Below are 17,348 nucleotides of genomic sequence, written 5' to 3'. Positions count from 1 at the left end.
TTTCCTGGAGAGATCCGCCTTCAAGCCCCATACCCTTCACACTGGACTAAAAAGAGCCCAGCCTCACTCAAGGAATCTGCCTTTTTTTTTGTGTGTGGTACGTGTCCCTAGCGGGAACCAAACCCAGGACTCTCTGGTCCGCAGGCTGAGGAATCTGCCTTTTATGTCTACAACCCATAAGTGGGCAAAAACCTGTCAATCTTTCCTTTTCCTGCCTCTGGGAACTCTGCCCTGGATGTCTTTGCTGTCCCCTCTGCCACTATTTCAGGTCAAAGTTCAACATGCAGTCTGTCTTTCTAGACTGACTGTGGTTCTCACCTGCCCCACAAGATCCTCGTTACCTTGTTGACATTGGTACTTGTCCCCCTCTCTGACCTCAATTCTCTTACAGCCCTCAGGAAACGGACCAAGAGTTGGTCCCGTGGTCGGGTGTTTCCTTTCCATTTCTTGCTGTCTGCATGAGTATAGGGTTCCTGAGTGTGTGGTGATGAAGCAGGCCTGTCTAGTCCATATCCAGCCCTTGCCCAACTTCAGGATGGATGGTAACTGCCTCGAAGGAACAGTGTTCTGACTCCACTCTTGGTAGCTGCCCTGGGGCAAAACCTAAAAGTTTGCTAACACCCAGGTGTAACTTTCTCCCCTCATTTACAGCAAATGAGTGGACACTGCCATCTACCTGTCTCTGTACCCACTTATATCTACAGAACATTGAAGACACCTTCCCCATTCTTTAGTAAAACAGTGCCTCAGACAAAGCTCTTGCTGTAAGTCTTCTGCAGGTATAACAGTCTCTCCTTGCTCTGTTTATTTTCTGGAAAGATGCTCACTGACCTGTCCATCATGTTCAGTCTGCCTGGTGAGCTGTCAGGCTGTGGCAAGATACGAAGAATTTGTCTTGTCTGTCCCCAAATTTACCGGGTACTGAGTTTATTGGACATTTCCTTTCAGGTGTATTCTTATGAAGGAAATATCCCTCTGCTACCCATGCCCATGAAGTCCTTCTCTGATCCCAGATCTGGCTGAGTGTAAGTGACTTGGTCCATGAGCAGTGAAGAAAGTTAAAGTGTAAGTATTTTTATGCATCAAATTGTAGTAGCTTTTGTTTATTATGCTTATCTTAAATATTGATTTATCTGCCCCAATATTTCTGCCTAAAGTGATATCTGTTATGTAGTTTGTGATCTTTCAAAAGTGTTAAAAATAGTTATTGTATTCAGTTATGTGGTTATTTGGCTTTTTAGGGAAATAACTAAAACCGTAATCTGGAAACCCAGAAGACTTCTCCACAAAAGAAGAGAAAGAAAAACAGTTTCATTATTGACTAACAATGAAACCAGAATGTGATGAGCACTGCAAGCAGGTCTGCTAAAGATATTGCAGAGATGGGGAGAAAGCTCACCCTTTTCTATAGCCAGGTAGCTACAACCCATCACACACATGGTCTCAGATAAATGATCATTTGTCACACGAAGTCCATCCTAAATTTACCTGGTGAGTGGGGTGGCCATCTGTGTTAGCTAATTGCCTTTATCCAAAGAAAAAAAATCAACCTTTCATATCTTCATGACTGGAGGTAGTTTTACCGCTTGGAGCCTGGTGCCAAAGTCAGGCTGATTAGGCTCCTGTCCTCCCGGAGACTGGGAGATGGCGGAGCCTCCTGGAGGATTTCAAGGAGATGGCTTCCAGGTCTTTAAGAAAGATGTTCTTGTGTTGTTGAACTGGACAAGGCTTATTTCACTTTAGAAAAGATTAACATACATCTCCAAGTGCCAGAGAAAGAATTTACAATTACAGGTTTTCTAAAGTAAATGCTCTTTGTTTTTTATCCTCACCCGAGGACATTTTTCCATTTTTTGTTCAGATAGAGCGGGAGGGAGAGAGAGGAAGAGAGAGAGAGAGAAACATCGATGTGAAGGGACACATCGAGTGGCTGCCACCCGCACGACCAACCAGGGCCGGGGACAAACTGCAACCGAGATACGCGCCCTTAGCGGGAACCGAACCCGGGTCTCTCTGTACCGCAGGCCGACGCTCCAACCGCTGAGCCAAACCGGCCAGGGCAGTAAATGCTCTTTGAATAGGGCTCCAGAAGTCTCTTTCCCTTTTTTTGCATGAGGGAAGATTAGTTTTTCTTGTTTTGTTTTATCCTCACCCAAGGACATTTTTTGCATTTATCTTCAGATATAGCAGGAGGGAGAGAGGGAGGAATAGAGAGAGAGAGAGAGAGAGACATCGAGTGGTTGCCACCCATATGACTCCAACCGGGCCCGGAGACAAACTGCCACTGAGGTATGTGCCCTTAGTGGGAACCCAACCCAGGACTCTCCCGTGGCCAACACTCCAAACTGGCCAGGGCTTGTTTTGTTTTGTTTTTAATTTACATCTGCTCTTACAGGCCTCTGAACTCATGTTACCCTAGAGGTATTAGCTGCTCTCAGTACGAGGTCTGGTAATTTGGCAGCAGGGAAGGGCTGAGGCCAGGCCGTTGAAGGGAGGGGTAGGACCTGTAGAACCACTGGACAGCCTAGTCCCCCACCTCTTCAAGCAGCTCCTCGGGTCAGCAGTCAGGTGCCCTTAGAACGAAGCCCTGGTGGAACATTTTCCCTGGGGAATGGAGGGGAGGTAAGAGATGAGTAAATGCCCAAAGGCAGCTGAGCAGCTCTTGCCATTTCCATGGCTCCTTAATTCAGCAGGGGTTTGATCGGCCTCGATTATCCCTTGAAACCTTTGTCGGGGCTTTTCCTGCTGGTTCCTGAGGGAACAGGCAGGATCTGCCCCAGGATGAGCCCAGAAAGAAGCACCATTACATGTTTCCTTTGGCCCCTGCTGCCTTCTGCTCTAGCTGTCACACATGCAGTGTGCAGTCAACTTCACCACAGTCTGTCTCCCCCTTGGTCTCTCTTCTTGTTGCTATTTCTGTTGGTTCCTCTGATCTATGCTTTCCTTTGGCTCCAGGGCTGAATTTGGAGTAGAGAGCCAGCACCCCAGGCTTCATCACTATCTTTTTTTAAAGCATTAAAAAAATTTTTGTTTCTTTATTGATGTTAGAAAGAGAGGAAGGGAGAGGGAGATAGAAACACCAGTGAGAGAGAACATTGATTGGCCACCTCCTGCATGCCCCCCAGTAGGGATCGGGCCCACAACCTGGGCATGTGCCCTGACCAGGACTCGAACCGGCGGTCATGCTTAACCACTGAGCCACACTGGCTGGGCTTGCCATCTTGATCTAAAAGCCAGTTCTGTTGACCATCCTGCCCAGAAATGAATTGTATTTTACACTGTTGCACCTATGCAAGTAGTTTGATTTAAGTGCCCCCAGGAAATGTTGCTGCAGAATGAGTGAGCCAAGATTGTATGTTCAGACTTTGCTGAGGTCTCTGGAGAGTATTCTGATGTGCTTGGTTGAACCAGGCGAGTGGCTTCAATCTGGCATTTCCAGGTGGGAGTCAGCGCTGCCAAGGGCAGTGTCAGGCTCGGCTGAGACTTGCCGGTGGCTTACATTCCATCCTGTTTCTGATTGGAGTGCAGCAAACAGCTCGTCTGAGTTCCCAGTAAGAGAGAACTGAGATTCAGGTTCCCAGATTAACCGCACCATCTAAACTAAAATTCCCACTGCATCTCTAGGCCATGACTTTCAGAAACAAAGTGACCCAGGTGAGGCAAGGAAGGAGAGGCCTCGGGACTGGAGGTGCAGTTTACAGCTCTTGACCAGAAGCTGTTCCTAGAGCGTCAGGACAGAGAAGGCCCAGAACAGCACAGTCCCCCAAAGCAGCAGAAAATGATCATGTCACAGGTGAGTTATCTGTTTTTTCTCTAGAAGTTTTTTGTGTGGATGTGATGAGGCTTACAGGAGTCTCTACAAGCAGTAGGAGAGGTATGTATACGTTTAGACTATAACCACAGAAAACAGTGTAAACTCGGGAAGGATGTAGTTATGCAAAGAGCTGAAGTTTGAGACGGCCTCCACATATTGCTTACCAGTTTCAAAGAAGTAACCTGGAGGACTGGCTGCGAAAGACCTGAGTTTATTGGAGCTTAAGTGTGCACTGGGGGCAGCCTGCAGGTGAAGTGTCTGCAACACAGGCTTTCAGGGTACGGGGTTATGTAAGGCACAGGAGGCAAGGAAACAGGGCAGCAAATCCCACGTGCAGGCTGGGTGTGCTCACAGGCACAGGACGGCGCCCGGCCCAGTGCCAGGTGTGCCGCCTGCCAGGGTGTTTTCCCAGTTTTTAATGATGGTGTTTTTTAATTTTTGAGTTTTGTGTTCTTTATAGATTCTGAATAGAGATGCTTTCTCATATAAGTGACTTGCAGATGTTTTCTCCTAGTTTGTGCCATGATTTTTGTTTTAAAAAGTCTTTCACAGAGAAAATAATTTTTTAATTTGAAAAAATCCAACTTAGTAATTTTTTTCCTAAATTCACCATGTGTTCAGTGTTGTGCATAGAAACTCATTGCCAAACCCAAGCAGGTTTTCTCCTGCTTTTTCCTAGAAGCTTTATAGTTTTAGGTTTCACCTTTAGGTCTGCGATCCATTTTGAGTTAATCTCTACATAAGGCATGAGGTATGTGTTGAGGTTTATTCTTGTGCTTATGGGTACACAGTTGTTCTAACATTGTTGAAAAGACACCTTTCTCTGTGGAATTGCTTTTGTACCTTTGTCAAAAATTGACTGAAAACAATTAGGTACAAACTCCACAATTTAATTAAAAGGATGATCGTCCCAGCATTATTAATAACAGCAAAAAAATACCACAGAAATAAACTAAATATCCAACAGAAAAAGTCAATTGAGCATATTTGTGGGTATCTATTTCTAGTCTTTCTATTCTGTTCCATTCATCTATGTATTTACTCCTTCAGCAATACCACCTTGTTTGAAGTACTGTGGCTTTATAGGAAGTCTTGAAATCAGGTTTATGTGAATCCTCAACATTTTCTTTTTCCAAATCATTTTTGCTGCTCTAGTTCCTTTGCCTTTTGTCCCCATGCCCTGTACGTCCTTTTTTCATGGCCTCTGTAACATTTTATTGTCTGTGGCCCAAAAAGACGGAAGTATTTGAAAATATGATTTTTTTTTTTTACTCTTTATATTTCTGGCACCTGTTACAGTTTCAGGAACCTTAAGAGTTCAACATCTGTGTTCTGGGAGACATCTAAAGGAGCTAGCAAGTTCCTGCTTGGGAGCAAGACCACCCGTGGGGAGGAGAGTGCTTTAGAAATGCAGATAGGATTTGGGCTTGAAGGTGACTGAGAAATGGTACCAAATGCTACCGTCATTTAGCAGGTAGAGAGGCCAGGCTTGCTGACTGTCTCCCACTACGTGGGGCAGTTGCACTCAGCTAAATTGTTCCCAAATACCCAGTAGCACCTTCCTTGAGTACCACTGCACTTATTTAAAGACAACCTATTTCAGTTTCTTATTCAGTTGATAGATGGGTGGATAGGTGAATTCATGATGATAAATATTTTAATAACATTTTTAAAAATCTCTCTCAAGGTATAATGCAAGATTAGGATGTCATATAAGTTAACCAACCACTGCTGTATAACAAGTTACCCAAAAACTTCGTGGCTGAAACCACAAAACATTTATCTCACACTAGCTGTGGGTTAGGGATCTGCCAGCAGTTTACCCACTTGGTTCTGCATTTGAGCTGTTGAGAAGGTCTGCAGTCATCTCAAGGCATAAGAGGAGCATGATCCCCTTCCAAGCTCACCCGTAGGGGTGTGGTCAGGCCTCAGCCCCTTGCCTCATGGGCTTCTGCATGGGGCTGCCTCTCAGCATGGCAGCTGGATTCCCCAGAGAGAGCAAGAGAGGGTCCCCAGGATGGAAGTGCATTCTTCCATAAGCCAATCTTGGAGGTGACATCCCATCGCTTCTGCCCTATTCTTTTCATTGGCAGTGAGTCAGTAAGTCCAGCCCGTAAGGGTTACACAAAACATGAATACCAGGAGTTAGAGGGCACTGGGGCCAACCTAGAGGCTGCTTACCTCTATAGAGAAGAAAGCCAGTGTTCTACATGAGAATCACTTCAGATTTAACAGGGATTATGCTTTTCTAGATATCATTTGAGGATGTGGCTGTGGATTTCACATTGGAGGAGTGGCGGTTACTAAACCCTACCCAAAAGAACTTGTACAGAGACGTGATGTTGGAGAACTATAGCAATCTAGTGTTTTTGGGTAAGAACATTCTTATGTAAAACTGTGGGGCTGCTAAGATTTTACTGATTTTGTTTTTTTCTTTTTCTTTATTGATTTTTAGAGAGAGGAAGGGAGAGAGAGATAAAAACATCTATGAGAGAGAACACCGATGGGCACCTCCTGCGTACCCCCCACTGGGGATCAGGCCCAAAACTTGTGTATGTGTCCTGACTGGGAATCAAACTGGTGACCTCTTGGTGCATGGGTCGACGCTCAACCACTGAGCCACACCGGCCATACCTGATTTTGGATTTAAGTTTCAGACGTCAACAATTCTTTGATTTATATACCCAATTGAAAGATTTTTATTCACTTTATTTTGTAGCCTTTGTAGTAAAATAGTCTTCACATTTAAGAGTCCCTCAGCCCAAGCAACTGTGTCCAAGTCCTCTGTGTTTCCAACTAACAGGTTATCAAATTATCAAACCTGATGCAGTTTTCAAGCTGGAGCAAGAAGAGCCCTGGAAAATAAAGAAAGAAATGCTAAGTCACAGCTTCTCAGGTGAGAGATGATCCAGTGTATGGTGTACAGTTAAGGTTAAATCTCAGGGTTTTTTTTCTTTATTGATTTTTAGAGAGAGTGGGAGAGGGAGAGCGAGATAGAAACACTAATGAGAGAGAACATCAGTTGGTCACCTCCTGCATGCCCCCCACTGGGGATCAGGCCCACAGCCTGGGCATGTGCCCTGATCGGGAATCAAACCGGCGACCTCTTGGTGCATGGGTCGACGTTCAACCACTGATCCACACCGCCAGGCAAATCTCAGGTTTTTGATGATATGTTGGCACTCTTGAAATGTTATGTACAAAACTGTTTGGAGTCTCTAATTCTTTATTTAGAGTTGACTCGGGACTGGTGACATAGTTCTGCATGACTTTTAAAGTGCTCTAGATCCTGGTCTCCACATCAAGATGTCTTCTTTTCGTGGAGTTGATGAATGCACTCCCACCTCACCCACATCGGTGGCCAGTCAGCTAGGCCCTGGCTCCCTGGATAAGGCTCTTCTTCCAGCTTCCTCCGTCTCCGTTTTCTTCTCTCCTGCCCCAGAGGCAGCTTCTCTCCTCCCCTTTAAGAATTCATAGGTTTTCCTCATTTTATTTATTTATTGTTGCTACTCCTCACCCGAGGATCTTTATTCCATTGATGTTTTAGAGAGTGGTAGGGAGGAAGGGAGGGGGGGATAGAGAAACCTCAATGTGAGAGAGATATATCTGTTGGTTGCCTCCCACATATGCCCTGACGGACTGGGCATCACACCTGCAACCCAGGTCATGTACTAGCCCTTGCCTAGGAATCGAACCTGTGACCCTTCGATGCTCTGACCACTGAGCCACAACGGCCAGGGTGGTTTTCCTCATTTTAGGTGAGACTGATTACCTTTGAGTTTCCTTTAGTATTTCTCTTTTCTCCATCTAGTTTGTCAGATTTCCTTTTATTTACTATTTTTTATCCTCACCCGAGGACATTTTTCCATTTTTTTGGTCAGATAGAGTGGGAGGGAGAGAGAGGAAGAGAAAGACAGAGAAACATTGACGTGAAAGGGACACATCTAGTGGCTGCCTCCCGCACGAACCAACCAGGGCTGGGGACAAACTGCAACCGAGGTACGTGCCCTTAGTGGGAACTGAACCCAGGTTGCTCTGGACCTTAGGCCGACGCTCTAACCGCTGAGCCAAACTAGCCAGGGCTGTCAGATTTCCTTTTAAAAAATGTTTACTTGATTTTTTTGGGGGGAAAGAGAGAGAGAAATAGAAACATCGATGTGAGAAACATCCATTGGCTGCCTCCTGCATGCCCCCTACTGGGAATGGAGCCCACAACTCGGGCATGTGCCCTGACTAGGAATCAAACTGCCGGGACCTCTCAGTCTATGGGACAGTGCTCAATCCACTGAGCCACACCAACTGGACTCAGATTTCCTTTTAAATCCACAGAGGGTAGGTGAATCCTGACTATAGGACAAAATCTGAATACCTAAAACAGTGAGGTTTGACCTTCCTGGCCTCCATGCAGACTCGGACGTGACAGTCAGCTTCTAGGGCATCTGTTTGGTGTATTTGATGTTTATCTTCCCTAAAGCTTCTCATTCATCCTATCAAATAGTCTGCTGGGTGTAAGAACCCATTACCTGTTGTGATATTGTTTTTTTTTATTGATTTTTAGAGAGAGATGAAGGGATGGGGAGAGAAAAACATTGCCTACTGGGGATTGAGCCCACAACCCTGGCATATGCCCTGCCTGGTAATTGAACTGGCAGCCAACTGAGCCACACTGGCCTGGGCTACACACTGTGATATTTTAATTTCATTTATGTTGAAGAACCTCATGATATGGCAACATCTTATCTATCCAGTGTATTTTCTGTGCCCAGAAGTCATGGTTTCCCTCAGTGCCTTTCATACATTTATTCTGCATATGGGCCTTTGATTATAGTGTGTTTTCCCCACTCAGCACCTTTCTCTTCAGTTTGAGCTATTTTTCACCTCCAGTGAATGTTCCTTGTCTCCCAGCCTTTCTGAAATCTCTGCCCATTTAGCATTGTTTTATAGGAACCCAGGCCCGATCACACGTTACTGGGAATTCCTTAACCAATTAGGCCTTACTATGTTTTCCCAAATAGAAAGATGGCAAGTAACGTCTCTGTTCTCTGTGGAATTTATGGAATGTAATTACTCTGTATTTCATTACTTGGGGGTTGTGGGACCAGATAAGGCAGCACATTTTTTATTCATTGAATATTTCTTTAGTACAAAGGTTTTCATCTAAGCAAGTGTTTATCAATACAGAAATGAATGCTTTAGAAGTTCAGTGTTCAGTGCACTGTATTATCCTGCAAGTATTGAGGGTTGTTATGTGACATGTGATGGGGGTACATCAGTGAAAAATACAAACCTGTCCCTTCCCTTAGGGTTTACATTCTAGCAGGAGATACATAAATAAGTAAAGCGATTACCTGTTTGTTAAGTACTATGGAGAAAATAAACAGGATATTTGTTAGTGTACCCTTAAATGATGTTAAGACTTAAATGAGTCAGGCATGTTGGAAGCTGGGAAGACCATGTCAAATAGAAGGAACAGCAAATGCAAAGGTCTTGAGGCAGAAAAGGGATCAAAGGAAAGGGAAGGGATTCAGAATGGCCCAAAAATAGGGAGGCAAATGTGAGGGGAAGTCCGAGAGGTTGGAAGAAGCCAGGTCATGCAAAGGGCGAGGAAGTGATAACATAAAGGTTTGAATTTATCAAAGGTTTTTTGTTTTGTTTTTAACCGAGAGGGTAAAAGACCTGATTACATTTTCTGAAGATCACCGGCTGCTATGTGGAGACTATCATGGGAAGGAGTAAGATTGGAAGTAGGAAAATCAATGTGAAAAATAGGATGAGCCTTGACCATATTTGGTTAGCACGTGTCCCAGTACATCAAGGTTGTGGGTTTGGTCCCTGGTCAGGGCACATAATGAATGAATGCATAAATAAGCAGAACGACAAATCAATGTTTCTCTCTGTCTCTCAAATCAATCAATAAAATTTTTTTAAAAAAGGAAAAATAGGCCCAGCTGGTGTGGCTCAGTGGTTGAGCGTTGACCCATGCACCAAGAGGTTGCTGGTTCGATTCCCGGTCAGGGCACATGCCCAGGTTGTGGGACCGATTCCCAGTGGGGGGCATGCAGGAGGCGGCCAATTGATGTTTCAATCTCTCTCTCTAAAGTCAATAAAGAAAAAATAGGATGGCCTTGGCAGGTTTTCTCAGCAGTTAGAGCATTGGCCCATGGACTGAAGGGTTGTGGGTTTGATTCCAGTCAAGGGCATGAGGCCTGGGTTACAGGTTTCCCCAGCTCGACCGGGGCGATGCAGGAGGGAACCAATCAATGTGTCTCTCTCACATTGATGTTTTTTTCTCTCTCCCTCCCTTCCTTTCACTGTCTCTAAAACATCAATGGGAAAGTATCCTTGGGTGAGGCTTAACACAAAAAGAAGAAAATTAGGATGAAATAAGGACAGTATGTACTACAGGTTGACAGACAGAGAGCACTGGGAAACTACAGCTGTGCCCGCACCTGAGATAACACAGAAAGATAGTCCACGTGTTTCCCAAAATGATAATATTTTATTTTTTAAAGATCTTTTGATACAGTTGAACTACTTCAATATTGTCTGTATCATTTACTTTATCAATTTGGATATACATCTTAATCTTATTTCTTGATTTGATTTTAATTTAAAATTTCTATTTTTCTTTACTCACATTTGATGAAGCAATTTTGTGTAAACTATTCTAGGGGATCTCACACTCAAATATCTACATATGACTCTTTCTTTTAATCTTCATACATTTTTCCACAATCTTTTTCATCTCAGTAAATAGTATTATCATCTCCACTTACTTAAGCTCAAAACATTGAATCCTTTTAGTCTCTTCCATATTAGCAGCTCTGGTTAGTTCTTCCTCTGAAATTCTGATGTCTGAGAAATAGATGAGGCTCCCTCACCCCCCAAAACTCCTCCATAAAAGGGTTAGTTGCCTTTGAGATCTGTTTTTTTCCCAAGCAGCTTTTTAGAAATTATAATTATGAAGACTGATATAGTATAGGAAATTTTTATAATATGAAGTAAAACAATACAAAGTTATACTACAATCAGAACTATGCAAAATTACATGTATACAGTACAGTGAAAATATAGGAAGGTGACAGAAAGACATGATTTGAATGGGGTAGCTGGACCATGATTAAATTTTGTATCTGGTTTTTGTTACAATGTCTGTTCAGTAATATTATTAATATTTTTGAAAAGAAAAATTTAGCACCTCCCTATTCAAAAACCACTCACAGTCAACACCTTATTCATGTAGCAGTTTGCATGTTGAATGTTGACTTTCTTATTCCTTTTTCTCTGCCTACATGTCCGTCCAAGTTTCTTTGCCCAAGTAACTTAAAACTCCCAGAGCCTGAATGTTCTTATCTTTAAATGGGGTATTAACACCTACTCAGAAACCCCTTGGGATCTCAAAGCATAATGATCTTTGCAAACTGAAAGTGAAGGTCCAGTCAACCTCTCCTCAGTGCTGCCTTCCTTCCAACCTGACCCGTGTTCCCCTTCTTTGCATCTTTGTTCTTTACTTTTCTATGTTCAACTCAGTTCCTTTGCCTTCTCTTCCACCTCCTTGTTTTTCCCTTCCTTTCTGGAGGTTGGAATGGGTTTCCTAGGCTTCACACCAAGGTGTGGGTAGGCTGCAGTCCTTTCCAGAGGCTTCAGGGGAAAAATCGTTTTCTTGTCTTTTCCAGATCCAGAGGCGCACTTTTGAGATCTAACCAAATCTTCCATCTTACAGAGTGCTTCCTGGGCATGTGACCTCAACTGCTAATGATGAATGTTACCCTAAAGTAAACACATCTTTAAAAGATCACTTCAGACCTCTCCCTCTGGTCGAGACCACACCTTCTCCCCAGGCACGTTACCTTGCCTTTCCCTTTCTGTCTCCCAAGCTCCAAGGGCCCTTCTTTTGCCTCTGTAACTTGTTTCCTTAGTCTGTTTCCTCTACAGCTTACTTTTACTACCTCTGTAACTTTCTATATAAACCTTCTCTTTGAACTTTGATGTCTAATTAACTTTGATTTCTTAAAGAAGGTTTCTTCACAATCACTGCACTGATAGTTCTTTTAAATCACTTAAAATTATTCAGTACACAGTCTTATTGTGGAAATTACAAACAATGGTACTTATTCTGTTTTAAAGTTATGCAAAGAATTATTGTACTTTGGAATAATTTCCATTGATAGCATTATATAGATTCAATATATAGGTTATAGAGTCAGTTAAAATGTCAAAAAAATCCAAAAAAATGTTGATGCTGAGCTCTGGAGAACTCTTGGATAATTCCATGAAGTAGCTCCAAGGGTGGTGCAGTTAATGAAGTCAGTGATTCAGGTGATGATCTTTAATTAGAATTTTTTTTAAAGGTAACAATAGCCATGGTCAGTTTGGCTCAGCAGTTAGAGTGTTGGCCTGAGGACTAAAGAGTCGTGGGTTCAATTCCGATCAAGGTCACCTAGGTTGCAGTTGGTCCCTGGCCCTGGTATGGGTCCTGAGGGAGGCAACCAATCGATGTTTCTGTCTCACATTGATGTCTCTCTCTCTATCCCCACCCTCCCACCCCCCACTCTCTCTGAAGGTAAATGGAAAAATAACCTCGGGTGAAGATTTTTTTTTAAAAAAAGTAACAGTAATACATATATAATCTTGCTCTTTTGTGGACTTGTCATTCTCAGTCTTCCTGTATGTTGTAAGCCCTCTGATGGTGGAGAGCTTAGCTGTCTTCTTCCTGGATCTTCTGCTACTAACAAGTTTAAGTAGTTAACCACTCTCGTATTTGGTTAGAAATTGCTCCAGTCTTTATCTTATGATCACTATTCCTTGAGTATATTTCTTCTTTGCTTATTTAAAAGTTTGTTTGGTATAAACATTTGTAATTTTTAAAATCTGTTTTCATTTTTGCTAAAAATGTTAATGCCTAGTAAGTAGACATTGTATTTGGAAGAAAGTTTATTTTTGGACTGGGATCCTAGGCTCCATTTCAGAAATTGTATTTAATAAGTATAATCATTGGGGGATTTACACAGTGTGGTTCATTTTTTTCTTTTTAGAAGAACTCTGGCTAGATAATAATCTCAAAATGTGGCACCATGATAATCAAGACAAGCTTAAAAGTATGGAGAGAGGCCATCAATATGTTTTTGGGAAAATATTTCATTCAAGCATTAACTTTGTTCATTTAGGAATGAGACTCCATAAATATGGCACAAGGGGAAAAAATCTGAATCATCCTTTTGATTTTCTTATTCCAAAAAATAACTGTGGAAGAAAGAAACTTGAACTCAGTAAGAAATTGTTGTTCTGTATCAGAACTGACAGAACCTGTGATGGAATAAAATACTGTGATTGTAATAAATGTAGAAAGGCCAGCAGTAAAGAGTCATGGTTCATTACAAACCATATAACACACAGAGGAGTGTATTTATGCATGGAATGTGGCAAAGTTTTTAACAAAAAGTCCCAGCTTGTTATTCACCAGAGGACTCATACAGGAGAGAAGCCCTATGGATGCAGCGAATGTGGGAAAGCCTTCTCCCAGAAGTCACTGCTCACTATTCACCAACGGACTCACTCAGGAGAAAAACCGTATGGATGTTGTGAATGTCCTAAAGCTTTCAGTAGGAAGTCACTGCTCATTTTACATCAGAGAACCCATACAGGAGAGAAGCCTTATGGTTGCAGTGAATGTGGAAAAGCCTTTAGCAGGAAGTCACAGCTTAAAAGACATCAGATAACCCATACAGTAGAGAAACCCTATGGTTGCAGTGACTGTGGGAAATCTTTCTCCCAGAAAGTAAAGCTCATTACACATCAGAGAACACATACAGGAGAGAAACCCTATAAATGCAGTGACTGTGGAAAAGCTTTCTTTTGGAAGTCACAGCTCGTTACTCATCAGAGGACTCATACAGGGAAGAAACCTTATGCATGTAGCGAGTGTAAGAAAGCCTTCAGCAGGAACTCACTTCTCATTAGGCATCAAAGGATTCACACCGGAGAGAAGCCCTATGGGTGCAGCGAATGTGGTGAAGCCTTCATCAGAAAACCACAACTTATTAGACATCAAGTAACTCATACAGGAGAAAAGAACTATCAGTGCAGTGATTGTGAAGAAGCCTTCTTTAAGAAGTCAGAGTTAATTAGACATCAAAAACTTCATTTAGGAGAAAAACCCTATGGATGTATTGAATGTGGAAAAACCTTCTTTGGGAAGTCACAGCTCCTTACACATCAGCGAACTCACACTGGCGAGAAACCTTTTGAATGCAGTGAATGTGGGAAAGCCTTCACCCAGAAGTCAAGCCTAATATCCCATCAGAGAACTCATACAGGTGAGAAACCCTATGAATGCAGTGAATGTGGGAAAACCTTCAGTGAGAAATCAAGTCTCATTCATCATCAGAGAACCCATACTGGAGAAAAACCATTTGAATGTACTGAATGCAATAAAGCTTTTGCCTGGAAGCCACAGCTTCTTAGGCATCAGAGAATTCATACAGGGGAGAAACCCTATGCATGCAATGAATGTGGGAAAGCCTTTGTTCAGAAAGTGCAGCTCATTAAACATCAGAGAAATCATACAGGAGAGAAAACCTATGGATGCAATGATTGTGCAAAAGCTTTTTTTGAGAAGGCACAGCTGATTATACACCAGAGAATTCATACAGGAGAGAGGCCTTACAAATGTGGTGACTGTGGGAAGTCTTTCACTAGGAAGTCACACCTTATGAGGCATCAGAGAATTCACACAGGAGATAAATACTATGGGTGCAACAAATGCGGGACTACCTTCAACAGGAAGTCACAGCTTGTGATCCATCAGAGAAATCATGTAACACAGAAACCACATGAGAGCGGTGAGTATGGAAAGCCTGCTAACAGATGTCATACCTCTTGATACTTCTGAGGACACATACAGGAGAGAAACCCTATCATTGCACTGACTGTTGGAAAAATTTTATTGGAAAGGCAAGTGTCACTAAACAGAATTCAGAAAATTTTTTTCAGTAGACAATATAAGAAAGCCTTCTTCCACAACACACAACTTATTACACACTGATAACTCATCTATCAGTACTGTGACAATATAGAACCTTTTAAAAGTGAAAGCTTGTTAAATATTTGAAAGACCTAAATGGGTCATAGCAAGTAAAAGAGTTAATTAAGTAAGGGTAATATACAGTACACTAAAGAGTGTATACATAAGGGAGATACTGAATATTAGAAATTTCACATGGGATTGTCCTAATAATTCAAAAAAATTGATAAGCATGATCCTATTTAAAGAATTCTATAATAAAGTTATGTTTGTTGTATATAAATTATAAAGGATGGTCATTTTAAAATGGTAGATGTGTTTTAATTGTGAAGACTTCTGTTTTCTGCCCTAGTGGCAGAACAAGGACCAGATTGACTCTCCTGCTTTGAACAGCTAAAAACTGCAATACATATGAAGTAATGGTTGTTAGACACATGACCAGCACAGGTTTGTCATCCCTGCCCAAAGGTGGACAAAATGGTGGCAGCTTCCATTGAGTTCCCTTCCAGGTTTAGGGAAGGGAACACACGTAATCTTGCTGAATTGAACAGAATTGCTGAATTGGCATTTGTGGAGGCCACAGCAGCTAGAACTTGCTAGGAAAAGTACTGGAGAGGAGGAAGCTTCTCAAAGAGCAGACTGCAGAAATCTACAAGTTGCCCCCTGGTGTCTTTTGGCCTAGTACAAATTTGCATACCTGTGAAGAGAAACTGTCTGCCTGAACAATCCTTGGAACTCAGTGCAGGATTAAGAACAGTTCCCACCAGCAACAGTGGAAACTTTTTTCTCTTTTAATCCTCACGGGAGGGAGAGAGGAAGAAACATCTATGTGAAAGAGACACATCAACTGCTTACCTCCCACATGACACCCCCCCCCCCCAGGGCCAGGGACCCACCTGCAGCTGAGGTACATGCCCTTGACCGGAATCAACCCACAAATCTATGGTCGGTGGGCCAACACTCTAACTGCTGAACCAAACCAGCCAGGGCTGTAGTGGAAACAACTTTTTTTAAAAATGTTTCATTGATTTTTTTTTTTTTTTTGAGAGAGACATGGAGAGAAAGAGAGAAATATCTATGGAGAGAGAAACATCGATGGGCTGCCTCTACACCCCCCCTCCCCACTGGGGATTAAGCCCTCAATCTGGGCATGTGCCCTGACCAGGAATCAAACTGGGGCCTCTCCGCCCATGGGATGATGCTCAGTCCACTGAGCCACACCGGCCAGGCAACAGTGGAAACAACTTTTAACACCTGGGGCATCAGGTAGAAGTCCCAGAAGACTTGCCTTAGTAGTGATGGTAATTAACCCTAGATTAAACGTAGTCTGGACCCACAGTGTCTGGCATCCAAAACCTTACAGGCATGCATAAAGCAGGAAAATGTGACTTGTAGCCAGTAGGTAGATAATTAGTGGACAGAGACCTTGAAAAGACTGAAGTGTGGTTAGAACTAGTAGACAAGGATGTTCATATAGCTATTATAAAGTAGAGGAGAACATGAATTGCATTAAATTTAAAGTGGAAGATATATTTTTTAAAGCCCAAATAAACCTTTCAGGATGAGAACATCTTAAAATTGAAACATATGTGAATGGAATGAAGAACAGAGTAGACAGAAGGAAAAATGATGAACCTGAGTAAGAATAGAAACTATCCAAATGATGTACACAGAAAAAAGATGGAGGGAAGAGAATGGGGTACATTACAGGGGTGCAATACACACATGACTGGATTCTAGAAGAGAAGAGGAAAAAGAAAGTATCTGAATAAGTAATGGCTGAAAATTTCCACAAATGCTGAGAAAGTATAACTCCACATATTCAAGAAGTTAAAAGAACCCCAAACAGAAGAAACAAAAACCAATCATGCCAATGGACATCATGTCAAATTGAGGGAAACCAATGAGAGCAACAGTAAAATAACTGAAGAAAAAAAGACACAAAGGAGACAGCAAACTTCTGGTCAGAAACTGTGCAAGCTAGAGACAATGGATACCACCTGTAAGTTCCTGAAAGGGGGCAAAAACCCTGTAACCTAGAGTGTACCCATCAAAACCATCTTTCAAAAATGAAAGCAAAACACAGTTTTTTTCAGAAACAATCAGAATTTATCACCTATCGATCTGCCTTCAAGAAAAAGAAGTTTTTCGGCAGCAGGAAAATAACAGTAGAAATTTGGATCTGCAGGAGGAAAGGAAGAGTACTAGAAATACTGAACATGTGGGTAAATATAAAAGGTATTTTCCTCGTTTTAAAATCTTTTTATAGGTAACAGTCCTGCTCACAGCCAAAGCAATGACAATGTATTTTGGATTATGAGTTAATTAGAAGTAAAGCATATGACAATAGTAGTACGTAAGCATTTAAAGATAGTTCAGTAGACTGCATTCTCTGAGACAGAAACCTGTTTCCCTGGGGCTCAGAATGACTTGTGTTTCTTGCAGCTGCACAGGAGGAGCTGTATGTGTTATGGATCTGTTCATGTGCTGGCTGTTCTGTACGCCTCCACG

At 42.4% G+C, this 17,348-nt stretch overlaps 1 protein-coding gene across 1 annotated transcript; it reads left to right on the top strand.

Moving 5' to 3' along the window:
* The first annotated feature begins 3,591 nt into the window (after nt 1–3,591).
* Nucleotides 3,592–17,070, top strand: LOC118639885 (zinc finger protein 605-like). The gene is made up of 5 exons (XM_036276494.1): nt 3,592–3,793; nt 6,067–6,187; nt 6,618–6,710; nt 13,963–14,655; nt 16,924–17,070. Exons 1-5 carry the CDS (start codon nt 3,779–3,781, stop codon nt 17,001–17,003), a joined length of 1,002 nt encoding a protein of 333 aa, XP_036132387.1. The 5' UTR covers nt 3,592–3,778; the 3' UTR covers nt 17,004–17,070.
* Nucleotides 17,071–17,348: the final 278 nt, after the last annotated feature.

Source organism: Molossus molossus, unplaced genomic scaffold (assembly GCF_014108415.1).
Source record: "Molossus molossus isolate mMolMol1 unplaced genomic scaffold, mMolMol1.p scaffold_m16_p_22, whole genome shotgun sequence".
Lineage (NCBI taxonomy): Eukaryota > Metazoa > Chordata > Mammalia > Chiroptera > Molossidae > Molossus > Molossus molossus.
Note: the sequence above shows the minus strand (reverse complement) of the source record. Positions and strands in the feature narration are given on the sequence as shown.

Bases quoted from the DNA above. Each gene is read 5' to 3' on its own strand.
- LOC118639885 (XM_036276494.1), top strand. The intron at 6,188-6,617 runs GTAAGAACATTC...TCCAACTAACAG, and splicing joins TAGCAATCTAGTGTTTTTGG to GTTATCAAATTATCAAACCT. The intron at 14,656-16,923 runs GTGAGTATGGAA...AGCAAAACACAG, and splicing joins ACAGAAACCACATGAGAGCG to TTTTTTTCAGAAACAATCAG.